Here is a 25,294-nt window from a genome sequence, read left to right on the forward strand (position 1 = left end):
TCCAGGTGTGGTGGACTTCAACTCCCACAATTCCTTGAGGCTCGTGTAAGCCTTTGGGGCGAATGCCGAGCCTCAAGGAATTGTGGGAGTTGAAGTCCACCACACCTGGAGAGCCGAAGGTTCCCTACCCCTGGCCTATAAAGTTCTTTATTTTTCTCTTCATTCTCTTCAGTCTCTTAGTGGTTTTCCGTATCATCAACCACAGTGGGATATTACACCTAAGATGATTGCTTTTGGCATTGGGTTTCCAAAGACTGTTAAACATCTTGGGCTTTCTGAACCAAAGTGTGAGACATAAATAAAAGGGATGGATAAATAGCATCCTGGATTTTTGTTGTTGTCGTTGTTTTAACTACATGTTCCTTCCAGTCCGGCTTCCGTGCGGGGCACGGGACAGAGACTGTGCTGGTCTCCATCACGGATCACCTTCGATGCCAGCTTGACCAGGGCGGGTCAGCGCTGCTTGTGTTATTGGATCTCACAGCAGCATTTGACACAGTCGACCACAATCTTTTGACCCACCGCCTTGCTGCTGTTGGAGTCAGGGGGACAGCTTTAAACTGGCTGTCCTCCTTTCTTCACAACCGTGGACAGCGAGTGGAGAGGGGAGGCCTGGTCTCTGAGAGGCCCCCTCTATCTTGTGGGGTTCCTCAGGCGGCCATTCTCTCCCCTCTGTTGTTTAACATCTATATACGATCGCTTGCTCAGCTGGTTCGAGGTTTTGGGCTTGAGTGTTACCAGTACGCCGATGACACTCAGCTGGTGCTGAAGATGGAAGGCCGACCGGACTCTGTACCCGATTATTTCCATCAGTGCCTCGAGGCCGTTACTGGATGGCTGCGTGCCAGCAGGTTGAGGGTGAATCCAGCAAAGACGGAGATCCTATGGTTGGTCAACCGGGCAGTGGGGATATCCAGCTGCCTACCCTGGATGGCGAGGCGTTATGCCCGTCATCATTGGTAAAGAGTCTGGGAGTCCTTTTGGACCCTCTGCTGACGATGGAGGCCCAGGTCTCCGCCGTTAGCAGAACCGCCTTTTTTCATCTGCGGCAGGCTAGACGGCTGGCCCCCTACCTGTCCAGGGACAATCTACCTACGGTGATCCAGGCCACGGTCATCTCAAGACTGGACTACTGTAACGCCCTCTACATTGGCCTTCCTCTGTCGGTGATCCGGAAGCTCAAGTTGGTACAAAATGCAGCTACTCGGCTTCTTGCAGGAATTCCGATGAGATGCCACATAACACCAATCTTACTACAGCTGCATTGGTTACCAATTGAGCACCAGATCACTTTCAAAGTGATGGTACTCACCTTTAAGGCCTTGCATGGTCTGGGGCCGATGTATCTGAGGGACCGCCTCACCCACTACCAACCCCAGAGATCCCTCCGTTCTGAGGACCAAGATCTATTGGAAAATCCCAGTGTCAAGACTTTGCGTCTAACAGCAACCAGACGCAGAGCCTTCACAGCAGTGGCACCATCACTCTGGAATACTCTGCCACCCGAAGTCCGTGCCTTGCGGGACATCCCAGCTTTCCGCAGGGCATGTAAGACATACCTGTTCCGACAGGCTTTTAATGTTTGATATTGCTGTTTTTAAATTGCTTTTAAATTGCTTTTAAATTGTGTTAGATTTTAGCCATTCTTGTAAGTCGCCCCGAGCCCCAGGGGAGTGGCGGCATATAAGTTCAACTAATAAATAAATAAATGTTTAGATGGAAAAGTATATTTAGTAGTATTCCTAGTGTGACTCTCAAACTTGGAGAACTGGCAGAGGTGCTCCAATGTTGAGAATGACTTGAAATAATAATAATAAAAGGCCATTTCATGACTGACCTTGCTTCTTCTGTCCATCTCCTCAGTCCTTGAGAAGATCCGAAGTGCAGTGGGCAGTGCCCAGCTCTTGATGAACCAGAAATTCCAACAGTTCTACCGTCTCTGTCAGCAGAATATGGTAAGAAGATATCTTGTGCATGCCTAGACTGGCATCCTGTTAATATCACCTAAGACCTAAGACCGTACCTCGTAAAGGCTGATCTGGCCGGGGTGGTCCATGCCTTGGTCACCTCTAGATTGGACTACTGTAATGCGCTCTATGTGGGGCTGCCCTTGAAAACGGCTCGGAAATTCCAACTGGTCCAGCGGGTGGCGGCCAGGTTGTTAACTGGTGCTCCTTACAGAGAGAGGTCAACCCTCCTGTTTAAGGAGCTCCATTGGCTGCCGTTCATTTTCCGGTCCCAATTCAAGGTGCAGGTGTTCACCTACAAAGCCCTAAACGGTTTGGGACCCGCCTACCTGCATGACCGCATCTCCGTATATGAACCCACACAATCCCTCCGTTCATCTGGAGAGACCCTGCTCACGATCCCACCTGCGTTGCAAGCGCGTTTGGTGGGGACGAGCGACAGGGCCTTCTCCGTGGTGGCCCCCCGACTCTGGAACTCTCTCCCCTAGGACATCAGACAAGCCCCAACGTTGGCAGTCTTTAGGAAGAGCTTGAAGACCTGGCTGTTCCAGTGTGCATTTCCAGAATAGGAAACTCCCAGCATCATGTTCCAAACGCACTTTATTAGAGATTTAAGATTGTCTGCACATCGCACCTACTATAAAATCCTTACATTTCACCTGTCATGTCCAGCACTTTTAATCTTATTCATTGCATTTGGCCCAGCCCTTAGTTTTTTAAATGTGTCACGATGTTATTGTTTAATGTTTACTGTTATTGCTTTAATGTTTATTCATTTGCTTTTTGAGTTTTATTGTTGTTTTTGTTATGCTGTTGTTTTATTGAGGGCCTTGGCCTTTGTAAGCCACACCGAGTCCTTCGTGAGATGTTAGCGGGGTACAAATAAAGTTAATAATAATAATAATAATAATAATAATAATAATAAGTGTTGTGCACCTTCAAGTCATTTCCAACTTAGGCTATTTTGGTTTCAAGCTGACAAATACCTGTATATTTGTATTTTATTTTAAGAGGGCTAGATGTATGTTGTTTGTTGTGTTTGCACTGTCTGTTTTTTGATAAGGCCAACTGGCTGATCAATAAAATTGTTTGGTAATAACCATTTCCAACTTAGGGCAAAGTTAAGGCACAGTATTCACAGGGCATCTATAACGAATTGCACCGCTGTACCACCAAATTATAACGATCCATGGGGGAAAGTAGGGAACTTTGTTCGATACTAAAAATCCCAACGCTGCTTCACTAAAATTATAACGATCACACAGCTGCTCACCAAATTATAAACGATGACACCACTACAGATTAGCTCACTAAAGTATAGAGTGAGTAATGGTTGTTGAAAGCAACTGTATATTTAGAAGTTAGGAACTGGGAATCACTGGAACTGAGAGACTTTAAAAATGATTCGTTAAAAGATTTCTGCTGCCACCATATTACTAAAGAACAGGCTGAGGTACTATTGAGAGGTTGCTCAGTAACACACTCTGTGTTACTCTAGTTTTCTTAAAGGCTGGTAAAAAGCTGACCCGAATAACACTTTTACCACAAAGGTATTCACACTGAGGCTGGTATAAGTTGGTAAAAATAACAAGAACTTTTATTGAACAGACTTGGATATTTCAGGTACAAATGCTTGATGGTTTCAGTAAAAATCTGGCATACAAAGCTTATGGTTACATTTGAGAAAAGATCTTAAAAACTTCTGGGTTACAAGTCTTAAAGTTTCCACACAGAAAATTACTTCAGGAAATGAATCTCTGAAAGTAACTCCCACAAAAATCCCCCTTAGGAATCTAGCCAAAACCTGAACTAGCCTTCCCTAAGGAAAAGAACAGACCACTGACGGGATTCTGCTCCCCACAGTATTCTAGCTATACTTCTCTATAGCAACCCTGAATACTAAACAAAAGGTTTTCTCCAAAACCCTAAACTGCTCTCACTAACACCCTTTCCACGCTCCAACTCTCAACTGGCAAACTGGGAAACTCAAGCCTCAGTTTAAAAGTCAAAAAGCAGGAAAATCATATTCAAAGCACCCCCGACAAATGGCCATCCAGCCTCTGTTTAAAAGCCTCCAAAGAATGAGCCTCCACCATACTTTGGGGCAGACAGTTCCACTGTTGAACAGCTCTCAGAGTTAGGAAGTTCTTCCTCATGTTCAGGGGGAATCTGATTTCCTGTAGTTTTAATTCAGAAAAAAGACTAGAGAGGAGCTAGGGAGATCCACAAAGTACAACTCTGTTTCTACATTCAGCATTTCCTTGTCTATCATCATCCTGATAAGTCTGACTGCACCAATTTGTGACTCCTAATGGAGGTGCTGCCTGACATCCTATCCCTTTTCTTCTCCCCCTTGCCAGGACCCCAACGCTTTCCCTATGCCCACTTTCCAGGACCTGGCTGGATTTTGGGACCTCCTCCAGCTCTCCATTGAGGATGTTAGCATTAAGTTCGCCGAACTTCACCAGCTCAAAGCCAACGGGTGGAAACCCATCGAGCCCAAGGTAAGAGGAAAGAGGGCAGGCATACATTTCGGGTGGAAGAGCAGCCCACTCTGTGGGAAAGGTTTGTGCATTCTGCAATCATGTCTATCTAATGCAGTGTTTCTCAACCTGGGGTTCGGGACCCCCGGGAGGGTCACAAGGGGGGTTTCAGAGGGGTTGCCAAAGACCATCAAAAAACAAATATTTCTGATGATCTTAGGAACCCCTTTGACAGAAAAGGCTGAAGATCGCTCCATCTGTCCTTCTCTTCCTTTTTGGTGTTGGTGAACTACAACTCCCAGAATTCAAAAACACCCCCCCACCCCCACCAGTATTCAATGTTGGCCATGTAGGTGGTGTGCCAAGTTTGGTGAAGATCCATTGTGGGCTGGGTTCAGAGTGCCCTTTGATTGTAGGTGAACTATAAATCCCAGCAATTACAACTCCCAAATGTCAAGGTCTATTTTCCCCAAACTCCAACAGTGTTCACACTTATTTATTTATTTATTTATTTATTTATTTATTTACTATACTTGTATACCGCCTTTCTCAGCCTATCGGCGACTCACTTGGACATATTGAGGATCTGTGCCAAGTTTGATCCATCTCCATCATTGAGTCCACACTCAACTGGACTCAATGGATTTGGTGAACTACAACCCCAAAACTCATGGTCAATGCCCACCAAACCCTTCCAGTATTTTCTCTTAGTCATGGGAGCTGTGTACCAAGTTTGATTCAATCCCATCATTGGTGGAGTTCAGAATGCTCTTTGATTGTACAAGAATTATAAATCCCAGCAACTACAACTCCCAAATGACAAAATCAATCCCCACCCCCCAACAGTAGCAAAATTTACAATTATGAAGTAGCATCGAAAATAATTTTATGGTTGGGTTGGGGCCACCACAACATGAGGAACTGTATGAAGGGGCCGCGTCATTAGGCAGATTGAGAACCACTGATCCAATGTATGGAGATTGGGAATGTTACATTTTGGATTACATCTCAGGGACTTGTAGTCAACCAAGTAACTCTCCCAGTTGTGTGACATAACCTCCAGCTGTCGTTGTAAGAATACAAGTAACAACATTCAACGGGACAGTATTGACCAGGCATGGGCAAACTTTGAACCTTCAAGTGTTTTGGACTCCAACTCCCACAATTCCTAACAGCCTTAGGCCCCTTCCTTTTCCCTCTCAGCCACTTAAGAAAAGGAAAGGGCCTGAGGCTGTTAGGAATTGTGGGCGTTGGAGTCCAAAATACATGGAGGGCCAGAGTTTGCCCATGCCTGATATTGACTAAATGTTTTATTGCAGTGTAGACGCATCCTCAGTCTGGATTAAGATGGTGTTGAGAAGTCTCTGAAGACTTTTCCATAGCTTCTATGACTCGAAGCTATGAAAATCTTGGGAGTTGTCATTTGGTGGGGCAAATGTTCTCTTTGGCAGAGAAGACTAAAGCCCTTGTAAAAGTACAACTTGAATTACGGCAGTTAAAATACAGTAGAGTCTCGCTTTTCCGACACAAAAACAGGCCGGCAGAACATCGGATAAACAAAAATGTCAGATAATATGGAGTCTCCTATTGTTACCCGTCCAGCACAGCACTAGACACCTAGAATCCTAACAAGGACTCAAAGGGTTAAGGCAAGGCAATGTCTCGGGACTAGAGCGGCCCAACAGGAAGTGCCTGGATGCGGAAGAAGAGCATGGAAATCACAGAGGAAAGGAGGCAGGATGCTTCCACTTCTGGTCCTGCCTCTTTTTCCCCTTTCCACCCTGTTCCTTCTCCTTGTTTTGCCTTTTTCACTTATTGGGAATAGAGAGAGAGTTGGGGAGCGCTCCTTTAATCGAAAGGGAAATACTGGTGGGAAAGAAGGGCATCAGATAAGAGCGTCGGATAAGACGGAATGTCGGATAAGCGAAGGTCGGATAAGCAAGACTCTAACGTTAAACTGCATTCATTCTAGTGTAGTTGCAGCAAGGATCAGCATCCCCAATATCAACATGCAGTCGTAGCTTGAAATAAATACCATAATACTTCAGGAAGAGGCTAGGTCAGGGGCGTTGTGGGAAACCGAAAGGACAGCATAATCCAGCTATCCATCCCAGCAACCCAAGCAGTGCCAACGGAGAAGTTAAATACAAGCGATTTGCAGCCGAATTTGCTGCACTGCTTTCTATCATTCAGGTGGCCTGCAAGATGTGAGGATGCGAAAGGGAGATAAGGGATTCTGGAGAGAGAGAAAACAAGAAGCAAGCACAGCTGTTCTCCTCTTTCTCTTTGCCTCCTTCCGCACTGCTCCATAACTGCATTGCAAGCCAAGGCAAAATAATTGGGCATTTTTAACAAATCTTTGTTCTTTTTCATAGAGATTTTTTTTTTCCAGCCAGAACAGCAAAGCTCTTTCACGGAGCAGCTGTGATCCTGGCTGAAAAAAGCTATTTCCGTTAGGACTTTTTTTTTCTTATTTGCGATCTTGTTTGTCTTGTAATGCTTCTGGTTTCTCTCTGTAGGCATGCACCCACATACAAGCTTTTACACTGGCATTGTCTTCTGGACGACTGTAAGTGGTGCTTCTGTTTGGCCCATTATATATTTTTTTTTGAATTTTTTCTTAATTTCTCCATACAGATAACAAAACAATACAATACGAACTTTAGCCGTCTAAAAGATAATATCAAAAACTGATTACAATTTTTATGGCCAGGATACAGGTTCCAATTGTGCTTCCCTTTACGGCTCAACCCATTACGCAAAGTAAGCATTTGCAGTATAGTTGATTTTGCCCAGGGGCGCTCTTGAGGCGCTCTTGGGGGAAAATAGACCTTGACATATGCGAGTTGTAGTTACTGGAATGTATAGTTCACCTACAATCAAAGAGCATTCTGAACTCCACCAATGATGGAATTGAACCAAATATGGCACACAGAACTCCCACGACCAACAGAAAATATATATCAGTGATTGGTTGGGGGGGGGGGGGCAAAATACTTTTTGCTTACCGTTGAAAATTACCTAGGGCCACCTCTGACCGTATATCTTATTTATTTATTTGTTTATTTCAAGGTTTTATATACCGACCCTCTCACCTTCAAAGAGGGATTCGGACCGGTTCACAACATGTGTTAACATACAAAGAATATACAATAACAACACAATGCCACTTCATAACACGATTAAAATATCAGCACCATACACATTAAAACATTATCATCACAGTTAAAAGAGCCAATCGTCCAACACCATCACAATCCCATTCATCATCCTCCTTTCATGTGGGCAAAGAATTAAATCAGTTGTCAAATGCCGCGTTCCACAACCAGGTCTTTGTTAGTTTCCTGAACGTCATGAGGGAGGGGGCAGTTCTGATCTCTAATGGCAGGGAGTTCCAAAGTCGAGGGGCCACCATCGAGAAGGCCCTGTCCCTCGTCCCCACCAGCCTTGCTTGTGCAGGCGGAGGGACCGAGAGCAGGGCCCCTCCAGACAATCTTAGTGGTCTTGATGGTTCGTAGGGGAGAATACGTTCGGAGAGGTAAACAGGGCCGGAGTCGTTTAGGGCTTTATAGGTTAACACCAGCACTTTGAATTGTGCTCGGAAGCTAATCGGCAGCCAGTGTAGTTCGAGTAACAGTGGAGTGGTGTGCTCCCTGTACCCAGCACCCGTTAGTAATCTGGCTGCCGCGCGTTGTACTTGCTGCAGCTTCCGGGCAGTCTTCAGAGGCAACCCCACGTAGAGAGCATTGCAGTAATCTAAGCGGGATGTAACCAAAGCGTGTACTACCGTGGCCAAGTCAGCCTTCCCAAGGTACGGACGCAGCTGGCGCACAAGTTTTAATTGTGCAAATGCTCCCCTGACCACCGCTGAAACCTGGGGTTCCAGGCTCAGCGATATCAGCGATGTCTTGATTTCTAACCCCTCTAAACTCCCCATCTCACCCACCCACCCACCTTGACCACCCTCTTCCCACCTCCCTCCCACCCCCCATCTGGGTTTACTTAAATCAGTTCATTGATTTAATTGTCTGGAAGGCCTGATTTAAAGTTCTGTAACTATCTTTTCCTCCTATTTTGTCCATTAAACAAGACCATTTCCTAAACCAATCTTGTCTTGACTGAATATTCAAGTATTTATTTTTCTTTTCATAGATGAAATCATTAATTAAATATTCAGAGAGATAAGACCACCAGGTTTTCAGGTCCCACCTTGTTTTATCTTTCCAACCTCTGACGGTTGTGGCATGTATAGCGGCTATCATAAATTTCAATATATCTGACCATTCGTTGTTTCCCTCCTTTACCTCTATGGTGAGGGACAGAAATCGAGCTTTATTCCAATGTAGATTTTGCTCTGTTATTTCCTTTATTACTTCTCTAACAGTATTATAATAGGTTCTTGTGGGTTTTTTTCGGGCTATAGAGCCATGTTCTAGAGGCATTTCTCCTGACGTTTTGCCTGCATCTATGGCAAGCATCCTCACCTCTGAGGATGCTTGCCATAGATGCAGGCGAAACGTCAGGAGAAATGCCTCTAGAACATGGCTCTATAGCCCGAAAAAAACCCACAAGAACCTAATGATTCCAGCCATGAAAGCCTTCGACAATACAGTATTATAATATTTTTGGATTTCAGAGCAGTCCCACCACATGTGTGAAAAAGTACCAGTCTCCCCGCATTTATGCCAGCATTTGTTAGAAGTGTTTTTCATAATGTGAGCCAATTTCCCCTATAATGCCCTTCTCTTTTTCTATTTTCCAGCCTATTATTCTATCCAATGGGGCATCTGATGTTTCTTTTTTATTTCTTGTGCTCTTTGTGACAAGCCTAACCAAGCTATCCAATACTTTGTCCTTTATCTTATCCCATTTTTTTAATATCTCCATTGAATTCAAAGAGGTCTCCTATCTTCTTTACTCCATTATCTCTCAGGGACCTGATTAAATCCCAAAATGTATTATCTTTATTTTCCAGGGTTTCTAGCGGAAACCCTGGGAGAGGGTGACCTCTCCCATGAAACCGCTGGGAGAGGTCATCCGGAGTTTTGGAGTTGGGTGCCATCTCTATGCAGATGACACACAACTCTACTACTCTTTTCCACCTAATTCCAAGGAGGCCTCTCGGGTGCTAGACGAGTGCCTGGCCGCTGTGTCTATCTGAATGAGGACGAACAAGCTGAAGATCAATCCTGACAAGACAGAGGTCCTCCTGGTCGATCGTAAACCAGATCGGGGTATAGGGTGGCAACCTGTGTTGGACGGGGTTACACTCCCCCTGAAACCACAGGTCCGTAGCTTGGGAGTCCTCCTGGACTCATCGCTCACGCTTGAGGCTCAGGCGTCGGCGGTGGCCGGGAGGGCTTTTGCACAACTGAGACTTGTGCGCCAGCTACGACCGTACCTCGCTAAGGCTGATCTGGCCGGGGTGGTCCACGCCTTAGTCACCTCCAGACTGGATTACTGCAATGCGCTCTACGTGGGGCTGCCCTTGAAAACGGCTCGGAAACTCCAATTGGTCCAACGGGCAGCAGCCAGGATGTTAACTGGGGCCCATTACAGAGAGAGGTCAACCCTCCTGTTTAAGGAGCTCCACTGGCTGCCGTTTATTTTCTGAGCCCAATTTAAGGTGCAGGTGCTTACCTACAAAGCCCTGAACGGTTTGGGACCACCCTACCTGCGTGACCGTATCGTTGTCTATGAACCCACACGTTCACTCCGGTCATCTGGAGAGACCCTGCTCGTGAGCCCGCCCGCGTCACAAGCGCGTTTGGTGGGGACACGAGACAGGGCCTTCTCTGTGGTGGCCCCCCGCCTCTGGAATGCCCTCCTGAAAGATCTCAGACAAGCCCCTACATTGGCAGTCTTCAGAAAGAATTTGAAAACCTGGCTGTTCCAATGTGCCTTTTCAGACTAGAAACCCCAGTACCAAATCCCAGAAGCACTTTAGATAGAACCAAGATCACCGCACACTGCACTTATATTTTAATCCCATATCCCTCCGACACATCAGCACTTTTAATCCTGTACCCTACTCCGGCCGGCTCAGTTTTAATAATGTCTTGTTGTACTGCTATTGTTATTGTTTTTGCTTAACTGTTTTATTTCCTAGGTACTGTATTGTTGTATAGTGTTGGGCTCCGGCCTGTTGTAAGCCGCATCGAATCCCTTGGGAGATGCTAGCGGGGTACAAATAAAGTTATAATAATATAACAATAATAATAATAATAATAATAATAATAAGGGATCTATTTTATTTATTTGTAATTTATTTTGCCATTTCTTCCAAACATGGAGTGTTGAGAGGAGGGGGCCATCTCTTAATTTTTTTAAGCCCATTCTATGAGTGGAGAGTTCCTCTCGGAGCGCATCCAGATTGATTGAAAAGTCCCCAGTTCGGTTCCTTGCCCCTCCAATATTACACGGTTAAAATAAAGTGAACCCCGAAGCTGGTGCAAAAAGTGTCTGATAGATTTTTTTAAATGATCTGGGATAAACAAAGCATGTATGAATGTGTTGTCGAAGGCTTTCATGGGTTGCTGCGAGTTTTCCGGGCTGTATGGCCATGTTCCAGAAGCATTCTCTCCTGACGTTTTGCCCACATCTCTGGCAAGCATCCTCAGAGGTGGAGCCCCCGGTGGCGCAGTGGGTTAAACCCTGTGCCGGCAGGACTGAAGACCGACAGGTCGCAGGTTCGAATCCAGGGAGAGGCGGATGAGCTCCCTCTATCAGCTCCAGCTTCTCATGTGGGGACATGAGAGAAGCCTCCCACAAGGATGATAAAAACATCAAATCATCTGGGCGTCCCCTGGGCAACGTCCTTGCAGACGGCCAATTCTCTCACAACAGAAGCGACTTGCAGTTTCTCAAGTCGCTCCTGACACGACAAAAAAAAAATCCTCAGAGGTTTTGAGGTATATTGGAAACTAAGCAAGGGAGGTCTATATATCTGTGGAAGGTCCAGGGTGGGAGAAAGAACTCTTGTCTGTTGGAGGCAAGTGTCCATGTTGCAATTAATCACCTTGATTAGCATTCCAAAGCCTTGAATTTTCAAGGCCTGGTTGATTTTAAGCAGAGGCTGGATGGCCATTTGTCAGGGGTGATTTGAATGCAATATTCCTGCTTCTTGGCAGGGGGTTGTGTTATCGAGCTCTTTTAGGGGGCTCCCCCAGAAAGGAGAGCCCAAGGACCGCACCAAAGAGGGTCCTGGAAACCTTGGTGAGATTTTTCCGGAAGCCAATCCAAGAGCGCAGAAGTTATCTAAAAGCAATCAGCTCACCAGAGGCGAAAGGAGACCAGGATCGAGGCGTTTATTTGCGATTCAGCTGAATGGATGATTTACAGGAATCGTTCCACTGCAAAGCATACTGGTACAAGAATTTCAGACGTTTTTATACAGTACAGGACAAAGAAAGCAGTTTGAAACTCCCGCCGCCCCTTACCGGCCGGCTTGATGCTGATTGGCTGAGGCTGGAACAGCTGGGAGGAGGCTTGGCGGCCCGCCCCGGCTCCCAGCCAATCAGAACGTTCCTGTGCCTCAAGAGGGCCAATGGGCGCCCTCCGCTCGCCTCTGAGTTTGGGCCAATCAGGAGCGAGGAGGGCGGGACGGCCGCAGACAAAGGGGGAAGATGATGGGATTTGGGCTTTCCTGCCCGCTGGAATGCGGGCTATTGTCCAAGGCGGGAAGAGGGTGATGTTGGGCAAACAAAGGCTTTCCTGTCCTTGATGAGTCTGGCAGGGAATTTGAATAACTAGATCGATGCCAGACCGCCCGAGGGATCAACAGCACCTGGTTGAATTAATCAGCTCTTCTTTCCGGGGGCTCTGTTGACTCTTCCTCCATCGTTGGCCTTGCTCCGATGACGAAATGGGGGGAGGTCAGCAGCTTTGTCCATGCAAAATGAGTTAATCAATGGGTGATTTGGGGAAAAGAGGCTTGGGCTCTTTCCCCAGGCAGTTCCTGGTCTTGCTGGTTTCTTTTTGGGTGAAGGGTCAAGAGGGGAAGACACAGGGGAGTCCATAAGGGTTACATATTTCATTTTCATAGGCCACAGGCATCACCAATATACAGGCATTTCATATATCACAACCCACCACCCATCCCGACCCCAATCCATAGTAATAAGAAAATATTTTATTCATTTCATAAAAAGAGAGAGGAAAGAACTAGAAGTCCCAAAGTCTGGACGGAAGGGTTTTGGGTGCAGGGGCCAGTCCATGCATTAGGCTGGCCACCAGAAGATCAGTCCAAGGTCCGGGTTGGTCAACAGAAGATTGGCTCCTTCTAGGAACAGGAGCTGGAGCTGAAGGGGGAGCTGGGTCAGGAAGCAACAGAATCCATTGTCCGGCCCTTGGCGAACTATAAATACTTGGGGGGGGGATGCTTGGCATCAGTTGGACTGGATGGCCCATGAGGTCTCTTCCAACTCTTTGATTCTATGATTCTATGATTCCTGCCTGGGGAAATCCTTTGTTGAGAGGTAGATAGATTCTTGTCTGCAATTCCCCTGTTTTCTGAGTGTTGTTCTTTATTTACTGTCCTGATTTTAGTGTTTTTTAATACTGGTAGCCAGATTTTGTTCATTTTCGTAATTTCCTCCTTTCTGTTGAAGTTGTGCATTTTTTGTGGATTTCAATGGCTCCTCTGTGTAGTCTGACATGGTGGCTGTCAGAGTGGTCCAGCATTTCTGTGTTCTCAAATCATATGCTGGGTCTAGGTTGGTTCATCCAGCGCTCTGCTATGGATGTCTTCTCTGGTTGAGTTAGTCTGCAGTGCCTTTCATGTTCCTTGATTCGTGTCCAGGCAATGCTGCATTTGGTGGTCTCTATGTAGACTTGTCCACAGCTGCATGGTATATATACACTCCAACAACCACTATTGTGGGAGTTAAGAGTTCAAAACACCCAGAGGAACAAAGTTTGTTCATGCTTGATATATACTAAAAGTTTTATTGCAGTGTAGATGCACCCTCAGTCTAGATTAAGATGGTGTTGAGAGGTCTCTGAAGACTTTTCCATGGCTTCCATGACTCAGAGCTATGACTCAATGGCTTCTCTGCGTAGTCTGATATGGTGATTGTTAGAGTGGTACAGCATTTCTATGTTCTCAAATAATATGCTGTGTCAAGGTTGGTTCATCATGTGCTCTGCTGTGTCTGACTTCTCTGGTTGAGTCAATCTGCAGTGCGTTTCATGTTCCTTGATTTGTGTTTGGGGAATGCTGCATTGGGTGGTCCCTATGTAGACTTGTCCACAGCTGCATGGTATATGTACACTCTGACAACCACCATGTCAGACTACACAGAGAAGCCATTGAAATCCACAAGCATGTGGATAATTTCAACAGAAAGGAGGAAACCATGAAAATAAACAAAATCTGGCTACCAGTACTAAAAAAAACCTCTAAAATCAGGGCAGTAAATAAAGAACAACACTCAGTAAACAGGGGGATCAAATCATCTGGGCGTCCCCTAGGCAACGTCCTTGCAGATGGCCAATTCTCTCACACCAGAAGCGACTTGCAGTTTCTCAAGTCGCTCCTGACATGACAAAAACAACAACAGGGGAATTCCAGACATGAAACAATCAGGGCCAGCTAACACCTCCCAACAAAGGATTGCACCAGGCAGGAAGAAGCCAAGCTTTGAAGCTGCAAGGCTTTGCAATGCTAATCAACGTGATTAATTGCAACATTCACACTTGCCTCCAACAGACAAGAGTTATTTCTTCCACCCTGGACCTTCCATAGATATAGAATAGGCTTGGGCAATCCAGTTCGTTAATTTCGTTATTCGTTATTAATTCATATTTAAATTAGCTTACGATCCAATATTGAGCCATGCAGGAATAGTGTGAGGAGTAATTAAGAATCGAAACAATTTTTCCAATTTTCGTAATTATTTCGTAATTATTTCACTCTGGGCTGCACTGGGCTACCTTCCTTCCTTCCTTCCGGCAAATCCCACATTCCCCCCTCCCTCCTCTTTCTCCTGGCATCCTTCTTGCCCAAAATTTCTCATTAATTTATTTTTCATACCCTCACTCTATGCCACAGGAATGCGTTGCCAGGTACAGCTAGTATAAAATAATATAATATAATATAATATAAAATACAATTATAATATAATATATAATATAATAATATTATAATAATATAATATAATATATATTATATTATATTATATTATTAAAATACTATTATATTATAGTATTGTATATTATATTATATTATTGTATATTATATTATATTACTATATTATTATATTATATTATAATTGTATATTATAATATTATATAATATATTATAATATATTATATTATAATATTATATATAATATATAATATAATAATATTAGAATAATATAATATAATATATAATAATATAATATAATAATATTATAATATAATATACAACAATATAATATAATAATATTAGAATAATATAATATAATATAGTTGTTGTTTGTTTTATCACACCAACAGTCAACAACAGAGGGAGAGAGAAGCTTCAGATGTTCCCCCTGACCCATTTGGAGGTTTTTTTTAGCATATTGCGCAATCGCGTCCGCCACTAACGAATCGATTCGTAATTTTACGAAATTTCGTATATTTTGAAATTTTTAAAAGGAAAATTTCTGAATTCTTAAAAAAAAACGAAACGCAAGGGCCCCTTAAAAACAAAACGAGTTTAGAACCTCACAACCTCTGAGGTTGCCTGCCATGGATGTGGGCGAAACGTCAGGAGAGAATGCTTCTGGAGCAAGGCCATACAACCCAGAAAATTCACAGCAACCCAAAGCATGTATGGATCTGCAAAAGGAAAGCAGAAAGGACAGGAACCAAATCTAGGACTTTCTGGTTTTTTTAGTCAAGCCGGATGTACCCTCACTTAGATTTGCATTTCTATGCCAGCTGCTTCTTTTGCAGTACCATGCCAAAAATATAATATCTCCCTAGTGTCACTCATCATTCTGTGTTTATGGCAGGGTTGGCAACTGTAGGAGGGTGGCTCTCTCTTTCTTTAGAAACACTTATGAGCCTATTTTCAAAACTCAGGTATTTTGCCTGTAGTTTTTGTCGTGGCTCCGGTCCTTCCTGGAGGGTCAATCTCAGTTGGTGAAGCTGGAAGATGCCTGCTCGGACCCCTGGCCTTTGATCTGTGGGGTCCCGCAAGGCTCTATCCTGTCTCCCATGCTTTTTAACATCTACATGAAACCGCTGGGAGAGGTCATCCAGAGTTTTGGAGTTAGGTGCCACCTCTATGCAGATGACACACAACTCTACTACTCTTTTCCACCCAATTCCAAGGAGGCCTCTCGGGTGCTGGACGAGTGCCTGGCCGCTGTGTCTATCTGGATGAGGAGGAACAAGCTGAAGATCAATCCCGACAAGACAGAGGTCCTCCTGGTCGATCGTAAACCTGACCGGGGTATAGGGTGGCAACCTGTGCTGGACAGGGTTACACTCCCCCTGAAGCCACAGGTCCGCAGTTTGGGAGTCCTCTTGGATTCATCGCTTACGCTTGAGGCTCAGGCGTCGACGGTGTTTGGGAGGGCTTTCGCACAATTGAGACTCGTGCGCCACCTGCGACCGTACCTCGCGAAGGCTGATCTGGCCGGGGTGGTCCATGCCTTGGTCACCTCCAGATTGGACTACTGCAATGCGCTCTATGTGGGGCTGCCCTTGAAAACAGCTCGGAAATTCCAACTGGTCCAATGGGCAGCAGCCAGTATGTTAGCCGGGGCTCCTTACAGAGAGAGGTCAACCCTCCTGTTCAAGGAACTCCACTGGCTGCCGTTTATTTTCCGAGCCCAATTTAAGGTGCAGGTGCTTACCTACAAAGCCCTGAACGGTTTGGGACCATCCTACCTGCGTGACCGCATCTCCATCTACAAACCCATGCGCTCACTTCGGTCATCTGGAGAGGCCCTGCTCGTGATCCCGCCTGCGTCGCAAGCACGCTTGGTGGGGACACGAGACAGGGCCTTTTCTGTGGTGGCCCCCCAACTCTGGAACACCCTCCACAAAGATCTTAGACAGGCCCCTACATTGGCAGTCTTCAGAAAGAACTTGAAGACCTGGCTGTTCCGATGTGCCTTCCCAGAATAGGAAATCTCCAATACCAAGTCCCATAAGCACTTTATTAGCACTAAGATTGCTGCACACCGCACACTGCACTTGCCCTATAATGCCTTATATACCACCTGTCACATCAGCACTTTTAATCCTGTACCCATTACTCTGCCCCGGCCCAGTTTTATTGTGTCTTAGTGTATTGTTTATTGCTTGTTGTTTATATTGCTTTAATTGTTTTTAATTTGCCTTAGGTTTTGTATTGTTGTATTGTGTTTGAGGCCTTGGCCTTTGTAAGCCGCATCGAGTCCTTCAGGAGATGCTAGCGGGGTACAAATAAAGTTTAATAATAATAACAATAATAATAATAATAATAATAATAATAATAATAATTGTTACAGAGATGGGATCACTTCATAATACGGAGTGGGCAAAGTGTGACTTGAGGGTTATATATCTCCTCTTGATGCTTCTTGATGCTTCTTTTATGACCCTTGGAGCCTCCCAAGCTTCCCCAGTAATTTGTACAATAAATACTGTGATCTTGTGGACAATTTTTGTATTAACGTCACTTGAAACGTCCCCTCAAATGCATGAAAACACGGATATTTACCCCACCCCACAAGTGCTCCAGAACCTCATACTACCTCCAAATGCATGTTCACTTCATGTCACCATATTGAGAAGGTCTTCAAAGGAAAATGAAGGCATTTGGGCTTGCAATCCGTGAGAAGGAAATTGGTCCATGATACCATCCCCAATGTCTTCACTCACCTCCAGTGTGATGTTGTTGTTCATTCGTTCAGTCGTCTCAGACTCTTCGTGACCTCATGGACCAGCCCACGCCAGAGCTCCCTGTCGGCTGTCACCACCCCCAGCTCCTTCAAGGTCAGTCCAGTCACTTCAAGGATGCCATCCATCCATCTTGCCCTTGGTCGGCCCCTCTTCCTTTTGCCTTCTACTTTCCCCAACATAATTGTCTTCTCTAGGCTTTGCTGTCTCCTCATGATGTGGCCAAAGTACTTCAGCTTTGTCTCTAGTATCCTTCCCTCCAATGAGCAGTCGGGCTTTATTTCCTGGAGGATGGACTGGTTGGATCTTCTCGCTGTCCAAGGCACTCTCAGAACTTTCCTCCAACACCACAGTTCAAAAGCATCGATCTTCCTTCGCTCATCCTTCCCTAAGGTCCAGCTCTCACATCCGTAGGTTACTACAGGGAATACCATGGCTTTGACTAGGCAATGGATCTTGGTTGCCAGTGTGATGTCTCTACTCTTTACTATTTTATCGAGACTGGACATTGCTCTCCTCCCAAGAAGTAAGCGTCTTCTGATATCCTGGCCACAGTCTGCATCTGCAGTAATCTTTGCACCTAGAAATACAAAGTCTGTCACGGCCTCCACATTTTCTCCCTCTATTTTCCAGTTGTCAATCATTCTTGTTGCCATGATCTTGGTTTTTTTGATGTTTAGCTGCAACCCGGCTTTTGCGCTTTCTTCTTTCACCTTGATTAGAAGGCTCCTCAGCTCCTCCTCGCTTTCGGCCATCAAAGTGTTGTGATAGGATGCAAAAAAAAAAAAGAACTTTGTGGCATGAAGCCTAGGGTTCTTGTACCTTCAACGGTTGTGTAGGAGGTGGTCATATTGGAGATGGAGAGAGTTTGTTTCCTGCTGGATTCAAGCTTCAGGAAAAGTGATTCCACCTGAATCTTAGCCATTTAGTGGTGAGATATGCTACTTTGGAATAAGATTGAGTCTCCTTTTCTGGGGGTATTGAAATGGAGGAGGGATGGCCATCAATCAGGAGTGCTTGGATTGGGTATTCCTGCCTAGCAGAAGGGGGTGGATTGGATAGTTCTGAGGGTCTCGTCCAAATATGATTCTAGCTGTTGCTTATCACTCTACCCTAGGGTTTCTCAACCTGGGGGTCGGGACCCCTGAGGGGGTCGCAAGGGGGTGTCAGAGAGGTCGTCAAAGACCATCAGGAAACACGTTATTTTCTGTTGGTCATGGGGATTCTGTGTGGGAAGTTTGGCCCAATTCTATCGTTGGTGGAGTTGAGATTGCTCTGTGATTGTAGGTGAACTATAAATCCCAGCAACTACAAATCCCAAATGTGAAGCTCTATTTTCCCCAAACTCCACCAGTGTTCACATTTGGACATATTGAGTATTCGTGCCAAGTTTGGTCCAGATCCATCATTGTTTGAGTCCACAGTGCTCTCTGGATGTAGGTGAACTACAACTCCAAGACTTTCACCTCTGGAGTCACTGGGTTGCTGTAAGTTTTTGGGTCTGTATGGCCATGTTCCAGAAGCATTCTCTCCTAATGTTTTGCCTGCATCTATGGCAGGCACCCTCAGAGGTTGTGAGGTCCTCACAGCTTCTAAGGATTCATGCCATAGGTGCAGGCAAAACATCAGGAGAGAATGCTTCTGTAAAAGGCAAATGATTTATAAGCTCTGAAGAGAAAAAAGGGAATTGGGAATTTATTGGGAATTATAGATTTCCAAATTGGTAGAAATAGTGATAAGACCTTCTTCTACCTTGCTATAGCGGCAAGAACAAGTATAGCTTGTTTCTGGAAAGCTAAAGAAACAGCTACAACGAATGGGTGGATTGAGAAAGTATTAGGTAAAAGGGTAAAGGTTGTCCCCTGACATTAAGTCCAGCCATGTCTGACTCTGGGGTGTGGTGCTCATCTCCATTTCTAAGCCGAAGAGCCAGCGTTGTCCATAGACACCTCCAAGGTCATGTGGCCAGCATGACCGCATGGAGCACCGTTACCTTCCCACCGGAGCGTTACCTATTGATCTACTCACATTTGCATGTTTTCGAACTGCTAGGTTGGCAGAAGCTAGGGCTGACAGCAGAAGCTCACGCCGCTCCCTGGAATCGAACCTGCGACCTTTTGGTCAACAAGCTCAGCAGCTCAGTGCTTTAACCCACTGCGCCATTAGGGGCCCCTTGAGAAAGTATTAGATATCATGAATATGGATCTATTGACCCAAAACATAGCTCAGAACAGAAATGTTTAAAACAAAACAAATTGGAACAACTTTATTAATTTCTTTAAAAAACAGCAACTACAAGTGTTCATAAAAGTGAAATAAAGAAATCCTTAGGGCCAAACATAAGGTATATGTACAGGGACATTAACAAGTGGAAAGGAAGTCAATGTATAGAAATAAGTACTACCACATTAAGCAGTCTGGAAGTAATATGAATAACTAACTGTCCCCTGCCACGCGTTGCTGTGGCCCAGTCTGTTGATCTGGAAAATAAAGTAATGAGAAAGTGTTGGTTTCTAATATATGTAATTTCTTTCTGCTTGTGGGTAAACAGTATTCCTTGCTGTTTCTTTGTCAGTGTTGATGTGGAGAGTGTCTTGTTTGCCCACCCTGGAAAATGCAACATACCATTGTCCTTCTTTAAGGGTCCCTTTCAAATCTATGATACTATATCTCTCTGTGTGTGAATCATATCTATCTATATCTATGGCTGGATGGCTCTTTGTCAGGAGGACTTTGATTATGTTTTCTTGCCCTGATGAAGGGAGTTGGATTGGATGGCCTTAAGTATTTTCTGTTGGTCATGAGGTTTCTGTGTGGGAAGTTTGCCCCCGATTCTGTTGTTCATGGGGTTCAGAATGCTTTTTGATTGTAGGTGAACTGTGAATCCCAGTGACTACAACTCCCAAATGTCAAGGTCTATTTTCCATAAACTCCATCTGTGTTCATATTTGGGCGTATTGAGTGCTTGTGCCAAGTTTGGTCCAGATCCATCATTGTTTGAGTCCATAGTGTTCTCTGGATGTAGGTGAACTACAACTCCCAAACTCAAGGTCAATGCCCACCAAACCCTTCCAGTATTTTCTGTTGGTCATGGAAGTTCAAGTTTGGTTCAATTCCATCGTTGATGGAGTTGAGAATGATCTTTGATTGTAGGTGAACTATAAATCCCAGCAACTACAACTCCCAAATGACAAAATCAATTTTTTTTTAGTGATGGTCACTCCTTGAGTTGTGAGACATTTTGTTGCCAAATTTGGTGTGATTTCGTTCATTGGTTCTTTTGTTTTTAAGGTACTCATTATGCACAGAACATATATATATATTGTATCTATGTTGGTGTGTAGAGAGTGTCTATGCTAATTTTTGTATTCTTTCTATTATTATTGTTGTTGTTGTTGTTATTGCTCTTTCTTCTTTTCTTTCTTTCAAATATTTTACCTATAACCTTGTCTATTGTATCAAAAGCTGTTGGTGTGTGTTGATGGATTTTGTTGGTGTTTGTTAAGAAAAAATAATTTTTTAAAAAAGGAGAGAATGCTTCTGGAACATGGCCACACAGCCCCAAAAACTTACACAACCTTGTGAATATCACTTGTTAAAAGAGTTGACTTCTAACAAGGTCATGCTTTTCTTGACTAGTGGTTTTAAAAAATGGTCTCCACATATTCATGGAGATTCACATTTACCTAATGGTGATCTAGAGCTGGAATTTAGGGGTCTTTGTCAGGAGGCAGAGACCAATTAGACTCATCAAAGAGTTCTTTTTCCCTGGCGAGACAGAGGAGCACCCAATATTTTTCCCTGATTTCCCAATGAAAGGTCTCACCAAGTTGAAGAAAAGCCATCGAGGTTTTATTTGCGATTCAGCTGAAAAGGATGCAGAGCTGCAATCATTCGCCAGCAGAGCATGAGGAGAATACACCAATACAGTCATATTTATAGTAAATTCAAAGTTCCAGAGTTCAAAGTTCCCGCCCCGGCCTCCCTGCTGCCCTCCACCGTGATTGGACGATGGGCAAACAGCTGGGAGGCGGCCCTCCTGCCCCCGGCGCTTCTGGACCAATCAGGAAGCTCCAGTGGTCCATAGGATCCAATGGGGAGACCTCTGCCGCCTGGCGGCGATAGCAAATCAGGAAAGAGGGAGGCGGGACGATAGAACACAAAGGAATCTGTGAATTAGTTTTGAAAAAAATAATGCCATGTGGCTCGCGAGACAAAAAGGAAGTCTCAAGTAGGGCCGATCTATTGTGTTCATGAGTGTTGTAAATCAGCATGGGTAAAAATATCCAGATCCTTCCTGGCTGTGAGACAGGAGAACAATGAGGGCAGCCTGGGGTTAATGCTGTCAATGGGAAGTAAACAAAAAGCAGAGGGGAAGATTTCCCCTTATCTTACTTAAAGAGTGATAGAAACTTTGCCAAACAATTCTTTACTCTAGTGGGCCATCTCCAATGCTAGAAATAAGAATCCTTTCCTATTATCCATGCAAGAGTGTCTTTGGCTGGGGGGTTTCTGTAATCGCTAATGGCTGAAGGCCAGGTGATCCCCTTACATATTTCTTTGGAGGGAGAAGGGGGCAAAGGGTCAGACTAGGGTCAGGAATACAAGGAAACAAAAAAATCATATAGAAATTATACACAGGGAAATCATATGCAGGTATCTTCCCATCCAGGACCCCAGAGAGAAATTAATAATACCAATTATAAAAAGCAGACGATATCAGGACACAGCATGAATTCATAAGTTGTCTTGAAGAAAGTTCATGGGTAGAGAGTAGGCTTGGGCGATTTCCTTCGTTAATTTCGTAATTCGTTATTAATTCGTATTTAAATTAGCTTACGATCCAATATTGAGCCATGCAGGAATAGTGTGAGGAGTAATTAAGATTCGAAACAATTTTTTCAATTTATTTCGTAATTATTTCGTAATTATTTTCGCATGTCTGGTGCAAGTTTTATAGTTGTTGTTTGTTTTATCACACCAACAGTCAACAACAGAGGGAGAGGGAAGCATCAGAAGTTCCTCCTGTCCCATTTGGAGGTTTTTTTAGCATATTGCGCAATCTCATCCGCCATTAACGAATCGATTCATAATTTTACGAAATTTCGTAAATTTTGAAAAAATTTTAAGGTAAATTTCGGAATTATTAAAAAAACGAAACGCAAGGGCTCCCTAAAAACAAAACGAGTTTAGAACCAAATTTTTCCGTGGTTACCCAAGCCTAGTAGAGAGCGAGTCCTTGAAGAGAGTGAAGTCCAGGAATGTAGCAGAAATCAAAAAGCCACCAAAAGGAGTCTATGGAGTTCCACTGGGCCAAAACACAAAGCCCTGCAGCGCTGGGATAGAAGCCGGTCCCATGGTCCTTGGAAAACCGTAACTCTTTCCATCGGCTGGAGCCCAGGGACCAATCTACTCCCTGAAAGCCTCATGGGGTCCTTGCTGTTGTTAGTGTCTTTGCATATTGACCAAGACTCAACCCCTATTGTGCAGTCTGGTGCCCTTGCCCTTTGCAGAACTATAAGTTACTATCTCTTATTGGGGGGGGGGGAGATGCTCGGCTTCAATGGATGTGACATCATTTTTACCTTTTTGATGAGGTTATGGTGCACTTATTTCCAATAGGTTATGGAATTTCCAATAGAAAGGCCCTAAAAGTAAGCTGTGGGAGCCTAGCAACACCATGCCACTTTGCTCTTCCTGAATCCCTCCTTTTTCTCCTAACTTCCCCTCTTTCTTTTCACCAGGAGGAAAAGAAGGTGCCTCCGCCAATACCAAAGAAGCCACCGCGCTCCCGGTTGCACCCAGTGAAGGACCGATCCCTGGACTCCGTCGACCGGCAAAGGCAGGAGGCTCGCAAGAGGCTCTTGGCGGCCAAGCGTGCCGCCTCATTCCGCCAGAGCTCGGCCACCGAGAGTGCGGACAGCATTGAGATCTACATCCCGGAAGCCCAGACCAGACTGTGAAGGGGCGAGGGAAGCGGCTTTTCTAACAAGTCCCCAAACAGACCGAACACACAGTACACGCTGAGATCCGTGGCCTGTGTGTTCCAGCACCTCTCCGGGAAAGGCGACACTAAGCCTTGCCGCAGTCTCTTCAGCAAGAAAAATAATCAAAATAATCTTCTTTTTTAAAGGAAACGAAACAAACCCCTCTTGCAATCCATGGACCTGATGCCAGACAGACATGACAAAACAACGTTCTGGTTCCCTCACGTATCACTTTTAGCAGGATTCGGAGGTGACGGGCCTTTGCCAAATCACTCCCTTCTGGTCCAGCCAGCCAGCCCGTCCTCCTCGTCCTTCTCTTCCCTTCCTCTGACTCTCTTCTTATAACCTTTGGTCCCAGCTCGGTTGGTGAGCATTCTCCCCTCTCCCCAGCTCCTCTCCCCTTGACCCAAGCCTTTTTCCATGAGCTTTTCTCACTGTCCTGCAGGCTCGGGGCCCTTCCATCGACAGCTCCCCCCGCCCCATGCATCCATGGGTTCTAGGCCCATCAGTATTTATATATAAATATATTGTGTATATGTACTTCTATAAATATAACCGAAAAAAGGGCAGACACTGCCCAAGACCACAGCTGTGTTTCTGATGGCGAGAGCCTTCTCGTCTCCTCAGGAGACCCCCTCCCCTTCCCAGGTCAGCAGGCCAACTCCCCACGACCCTAGACGCACAAAGCATACCAAGACCACCACACACAGACTCACAAGGAGACACACAAATGGGTCAAATGGGGAGGCGGGCAGCTAGCATTGTACCTCTCCATTTCAAAAGGCTAGCAAACCAAGGGTTGCCAGTTGACACAGATGGCTAACTCTTAACATGACCAATGGGTTGGCTTTTTTGGGGTGGAGTTGTCTAAGATGGGTAGAGTGACAGCTGATGCTTCCCCAGCCAGGTATGCTGAATCCAGTCTTGGTTTTGGCCCAAACTTTGGAAGGGCTGAACCAGGTGCTGAACATTTAAGAGTCAGTACCTTAGATGCACCTTTATTTTTTGGAGTAAAGCCCAGAGGAGATTCACAGACCCTAACCAACATGGAATCCATCAGTTGCCACTCAGTGTCAACTGTATATGGATAACTTCTTCAGCCTTGGAGGTAATGCTCATGTGGGAAGAATCTAAGAAGGCCTCTTGAGTCACGGGTTGATGGTGCGTTGGAATGAACCATTGGCTGATCACTTTCTACCAACAAGAGCAAAACTCCCAAGGCTCTGGAAATCACTGTTGTGCTCTATTCGGCAGTTTGTTGGAGTTCTAGCTCAACGTGGAGGACGATGGGAAGGAACCTCCAGAAACTGAGAACAGAAAGACAATGATGGTAAAAGATCTAGGTGACAACATTGTCAAGATGAAAGTGAAGGAGATGGCCTGACACATTTAGCTTAGAGCATTGTGTTTTAACATCATCCTTCTTTCAGGGAACACGAATCCATTCTCCACCATGGTACCCCTGCACATTCTAAGGGAGGCTGGTCCAAAGTGGGCTTTTATCCACACACACTGTCTAGACATCACTATTAATGGACCATATTCCCTAAAACAAACCCTATTTCCAAGTTGGTTCTCTCTGGATCTGTTGAGCTACACATTGTATTGTTTCCAAGCTTGGCTTGGGTTGATGTGAGCTTGTAATACAATCCATCTGGAGACTTCCAGTTTAAGAGATGGTGGGGAAACTGACCTAGAGCAAGGTCAAGTTTTCATTCAGGGAAGCTCGTCTGCCTTTACTGATCTACTCAATGAGGTGATCCAAAAACCCCAAGTAGGGACACAGTTTGGAAAGCTCTCGGGCCTATTGAAAGGAGGATGAAAAGTACAGCTATATATTTACTACATTTCGTTCCTATTTAAAATCTGCATGAAGAAAAAAAAGTACACATTTCCCCCTTGAGAACTGGATTATAATGGACTTAGGTTCATAAGATCTCAAGTGATGGAGCTTCTCAGAAAAGAAACCCTGGATTTGAGAAGCCTGAGGATATGT

At 44.8% G+C, this 25,294-nt stretch overlaps 1 protein-coding gene across 2 annotated transcripts in view; it reads left to right on the top strand.

Moving 5' to 3' along the window:
- DLGAP3 (DLG associated protein 3) overlaps nt 1-23,884 on the top strand; it is a 555,041-nt gene extending 531,157 nt beyond the window's left edge. For both annotated transcript variants that reach the window (XM_060784572.2, XM_060784573.2), the window contains exons 10-12: nt 1,864-1,955; nt 4,328-4,471; nt 23,056-23,884. In XM_060784572.2, coding sequence (XP_060640555.1) covers nt 1,864-1,955; nt 4,328-4,471; nt 23,056-23,274 — 455 coding nt within the window. In that variant the 3' untranslated portion in view covers nt 23,275-23,884. The remainder of the gene's footprint in view (nt 1-1,863; nt 1,956-4,327; nt 4,472-23,055) is intronic.
- The last annotated feature ends 1,410 nt before the right edge of the window (nt 23,885-25,294 follow it).

The sequence above is a fragment of the Anolis sagrei genome, chromosome X, assembly GCF_037176765.1.
Source record: "Anolis sagrei isolate rAnoSag1 chromosome X, rAnoSag1.mat, whole genome shotgun sequence".
In the NCBI taxonomy this organism is placed as follows: domain Eukaryota; kingdom Metazoa; phylum Chordata; class Lepidosauria; order Squamata; family Dactyloidae; genus Anolis; species Anolis sagrei.